Source organism: Penaeus vannamei, chromosome 23 (genome assembly GCF_042767895.1).
Source record: "Penaeus vannamei isolate JL-2024 chromosome 23, ASM4276789v1, whole genome shotgun sequence".
In the NCBI taxonomy this organism is placed as follows: Eukaryota; Metazoa; Arthropoda; class Malacostraca; order Decapoda; family Penaeidae; genus Penaeus; species Penaeus vannamei.
Window position 1 is genome coordinate 33,741,528 of NC_091571.1, and position 5,000 is coordinate 33,746,527.

The 5,000-nt window shown below is 41.1% G+C and overlaps 1 protein-coding gene across 5 annotated transcripts in view; it reads right to left on the bottom strand.

Annotated features, from left to right (window-relative positions):
- Positions 1–5,000, bottom strand: part of LOC113826669 (uncharacterized) — a 605,469-nt gene that overhangs the window by 534,220 nt on the left and 66,249 nt on the right. For all 5 annotated transcript variants that reach the window (XM_070137939.1, XM_070137942.1, XM_070137940.1 and 2 more), the window contains exons 2-3: positions 3,086–5,000; positions 2,254–2,307 (exon numbers count right to left, since the gene is read on the bottom strand). The exon at positions 3,086–5,000 is cut by the window's right edge and continues 1,519 nt beyond it. In XM_070137939.1, coding sequence (XP_069994040.1) covers positions 2,254–2,307; positions 3,086–5,000 — 1,969 coding nt within the window. The remainder of the gene's footprint in view (positions 1–2,253; positions 2,308–3,085) is intronic.

Genomic DNA, 5,000 nt, shown 5'->3' on the forward strand with positions numbered 1-5,000 from the left:
TGTAAAGAATTAATTTCTAAAATCCACAATCGGCGCCTCGAAGACAGCGTGGATTGTGAATATGAAATCGTTATTCAGATTACTCCTTGTTTACGTATTAATACCATTCGTCATTACTCTATTTGGCGTCTTACAGAGTCAGAAATGAATCAAAGCATAAAATGGGAAAACCAACTGTGAGAGACAATATCGATCCACACCTCAAGTATACAGATACACACTCCGGTAAAAAAAAAAAAAAAAAAAAAAAAAAAAAAAAAAATACTCATGTAAAGTCCCATTGAGTCGCTTAGTTCCATTAAGAAAAAAATATCAAAAAGTATTCCATGCACAAATTCCTAAAAAAAAAAGACATCGCCCACTTTGCTATACTTAAGCAGTGTTCCCTTGCAACTAACAAACCGAATCCTCACACCCTGAACAAAATACATGAACACAAGCCCGAAAACTTGGGGGCAGAACAGGGATAGTTTACTGCATGTATCAAAACAACATTTTCCATCACCAGGATTGAAGGAAGGTTCGTGACTGAGCAAACAAGCCGCAAACTGCACTGACAGAAATACTCCCAAGTCACGGAATTCCTACTAAATCAAGGCGCGGTGGTTATAACCTGCGAATCACGGGGTATTAACTTTCTTGTTGTGGCAAAAGGTGGTGGCAATACTGAGAATGGTATCGTGTCTATGCTTACGGGCGCAATTACACACAAGGTCTATATAAGTACTTATGTAGACCTTGATTACACACACACGCACATACCCGCGGGAACACACACACATCTATCTATTAATAAACGATCTCTGAATATTTTTCCTTCGTCTAGAATGCAGATAAATAAATATGAATAACAAAGGCGTAAATGAAAGGAAATCTATAATCGCAATCATGATTCTACACACACTTGTCTATTCATCTATTAATAAACCATCTCTGAATATATTTTTTTCGTCTAGAATGCAGAAAAATAAATATGAATAATAAAGGCGTAAATGAAAGGAAATCTATAATCGTAATCATGATCATAGGATTAACTTTAAATTAACGGCGCTTTAATAAATCCGTAATCCTTTCTTGGAAACGATAAAATACCGTCAGTCCGGTTAATCGCCTGAACCAATCGCTAATCCTCATCTATCTATTTATCCCTCTTATTCCTCCACGTCACTTACGTATTCCCCTTCCTCCAAAATCGTTAATGATATGCAAATGAGCGGATAATTAGCTTGCGTTATTACCAAACAACAGCGATAAATAGACAGCATTTGTACGGTGGTCCTCGATGCGGGTGACGTCACGTGACCGGAGGCTGACAGACGAGAGAGGGGGAGAGCGGAGGGGGGGGTGAAGGAGAAGGTCAGTGGGGGCAAAGAAGGTCAAAGTGGGGGTCGGAGATGAGGTCAAATTATGGAAGGTAGAAGGAGTAGTATTAGAGAAAGGAAGAAATCAGAGTCGGAAGAAGAGAAAGAATATTAAAAAGAATATTATAGCGATAAGAGAGATGGAAAAAGGGAGAAAGAGAAAAGGAATAGGAAAACGCAGGAAGAAGACAAGTTGGAAACGAGAAAGGGGAAGAAGAGAATAATAATAAGATAAGTAAGGATGTCGAGAGAAGATGAAGAAAGTAGATATGAAAGAAATTAAGAAGAAAGTAGATATAAAGAAGGAAAGGAATAAAGTAGAAAGGCAGAAACGACAATGGAAAGAAAACACGAAGAAGTATAGATCTATAAACGAAAGCACAAGAGAAGAATAGAGAATAAAAGACAAGAAAGAAGAAATAATCGCCGAAAATGGAAGAAAAGCCGAAGACGACGAATATGAATAAGAAAGAGAAGACGAGATAAGCATAACGAATAACAGTAAGAACAAAAACGTACCAATAACATGAACTAGAAACCACGTACAGTAAAAAACAGAAACGTAAGAGAAAAATACGAAAAGTCGATATGAAAAGAAACATCAGATGCAGTGAAATTAGAAAAAAATATAGAAAAAAAGAAAATAAAATGATAAGAGAAAATAACCGATCATTGTAGGCGATGAACAGCGCGCGAAAAATGAACACAGAACAAAAATAACAAAAATAACACGAACAACAGAACGATTCAAAATTATCATCCATGGCAATAACTTAAATTTAATTCCTCTCGTAATTAAATTCAATATCAAACCACTGACGTCACTGAGTCATCTTAAAAGACAAGAATTAACTATAATCTTAACACAAACACTCGTTAGTACTAAACTTACCTTATCCTCAGTCTGACGTCGCTGATTGGCTGGCAGGGTGATGACGTCATCTCCCTGGAAGAGGATATTGAAGATTTTTAAAAGAAATGCAGAGTCAAGAATTAATTACAATGAAGAAACAGGAACAGATTGCATTCTTGTTTGGCAGTGAATTGTAATATCATTAGGATGATTAATCGGTTAGAAAAGAGAAAAGAGAAAAATATTTAGTATAGTAAAGGTTATATTTACGTAAATATTCATCGTAAAAAATACAACTAATTTGATATACTCAGGTGCGTTCTTGCATAAAGTAAAGGTAAAATTTACGTTAAAATTCATAGTAAACAAAAAATATAATCAATTTAATACACTCAAGTATATGTTGTGTAGAACAAAGATCACATTTATGTAAATATTCACAGTAAACAATGAATATACTTAACTGATATCCTCAAGTATAAGTTTGAGTGTACGGCAAAGGTCATATTTACGTTAATATTTATAATAAACAATTAATATAATCAATTTGATATCCTCAAGTATAAGTTTGAGTGTACAACAAAAGTCATATTTACGTTCATATTTATAGTAAACAATTAATATAATCAATTTGATATACTCAAGTATAAGTTTGAGTGTAGAACAAAGGTACCATTTACGTCAATATTTATAGTAAACAATTGATATAATTAATTTGATATCCTCAAGTATAAGTCTGCTGTACAATAAGGGTCACATTTACGTAAATATTCATAGTAAACAATATATTAAATATTATATACTCAAATATAAGTTTGTGTACGTAAACATTCACAGCGAACGAATGATACAACCAACCTCATATACTCACGTGTTTGTTTGCGTTCCTGCGTTCCCCCGTGTCTTCGTGCGAGTCCGAGATCTTCTGCAGGTAATCCAGCGTCACTTTGTAGCAGCGCAAGTTCTCCTCCTTCATGGTAGCCAGGAAGGAGCCCACGCCAGCCTCTCCTTCGCACTCCTTCGGGGACCTCCTGCAGGGGTCTCTGGCGTGCGCGGGCGAGGCAGCGTCCCGTGGCCTGCCGTCGGGGACAAAACCCTTCGCCTCAGCCTCGGGGGTCGCGCCGTCGCTCTCGTAGAAGTCCGGGAAGGAGGGCTCGACGTCAGGTCCCTCCCGGGCCGTCGGGCTCCTGATGTGGGGGTCTGCGGCGGCCGAGTCCCAGCCGGGCTTGTTGACGTGGAACACACACAGGTTCTTCAGGTCTTCGGATATGTCGATGATGTCCCTGAAGGCGTCCAGCTCGCTCTTGGATTCCCTTTTCTGCTCGACGCTCACGCTGGAAGACTCGGCTTTTATTTGGAAAATGTTTTCTTCCTTATTTGGGAATTTGAGATCCGGAAGAGTCCTTGCCTCGTGCGTGAGGTCGAGGGACTTCCTTTTCTTTAGATACGATTCGTACATGGAATCCATTCCGTTTAGAATCTCATTCAATTGCTTTTGGACTTGTTTTCCACTAGCATACAGTGAATCGTCGTGACTGCGCCTTTGAATTTTTGCTTGTCCTTTCACCATTTGGTTAACAATATTTGCATACGTGGTGTGAGAAACTTCATCTTCAACAGAACTGAATATTTCATCTAATTTAGAATCAATGTACTGAAACTTTAAAGTTTCCTTAGTATCCCCTCTCGCCTTAGTCTTCTCATTTTCTATGGTAGGAGCGAGTCCTCCGTTTTCTTTGAAGGCGTATCCCGTCCCGTCGACGGGTGGATGATCAAATACCGGCTTGTTTTGGTTTAAATCTCCCTTGATTATATTATCCAAATCGCGAATATTGGTTCCCGAGTTATCGCTGTCCTCTTTCTGCTTTGGCATTCGTACAGTATAAAGCTTATCGGCTATGATGTCAGTTTCCGTTTCCGATAAGGTTGACGTCGAAAACGTTTCATAATCTTCGCTACACTCGTAACTATTATCCTCCATTCCAACTGGAGACGGTCTATCAATCGTGCACATTTGCTCCGAATATTTCTCCCGCTCAAGACTTAGCCGCCGGCATAGTTTTTCGAGATTCTCTAAGCATGAGATGGTCGGGGGCGGCGACTCACAGCGACGCCGGTTCTGCTTCGCGTCCGTGGCTCTGGGAGTCTCGACGCTGTCTGCCGTTCCCGCATCGTCGGAGGGGTCGGATGACGGCCGCTTCTCGCCGCTTTTAATGGCGCTGTCGAAGCTATCCTCGAGTTCCTCAAAGGCCGCGAGCCACGTCCGGCGATTTCTGGGGCTCGTGAAGCAGATATCGTCGCCTTCGGTCGTCTCCTCGGGCTTGTAGATAATCCTCGATTGCTTCTTATCCTTCCTCTTCGCCTCCTTGTCCTCCCATTCTAAGGCCTCCACCACTTCCGTCGATGTCTCTACTGCTGAATAATACTCGGTCTCGGCCAGGTTGTGTGTTTCCAAGAGAGACTTGTAGATATCTGGACTGTCAGTGAGCCTCGAAGACGCATGGGAGACGTCCAGAGCTGCACTCCTGAAGGCGGACGTGTGTTCTCCCTCACTTACCTGGCTCTCATGTGAGGTGGCCAGACCCCGGGAAGCCCCCTCGAGGTTTCCAGACACAGGGGCTTCGTGTTTGATCTTTGGGAGCTGGTGAGCCACTGAGACTGAGGGATTTACGCGGATTTCAGCTGTGGCGACGTGGGTTTGTTTCGCGTCTTCTGTTGCTTGTATCTTAGAGGGATGACTGGTATGTGTGGTATTTAAAGTCCCGTGTGCTGTTGTCGAGAGAGGA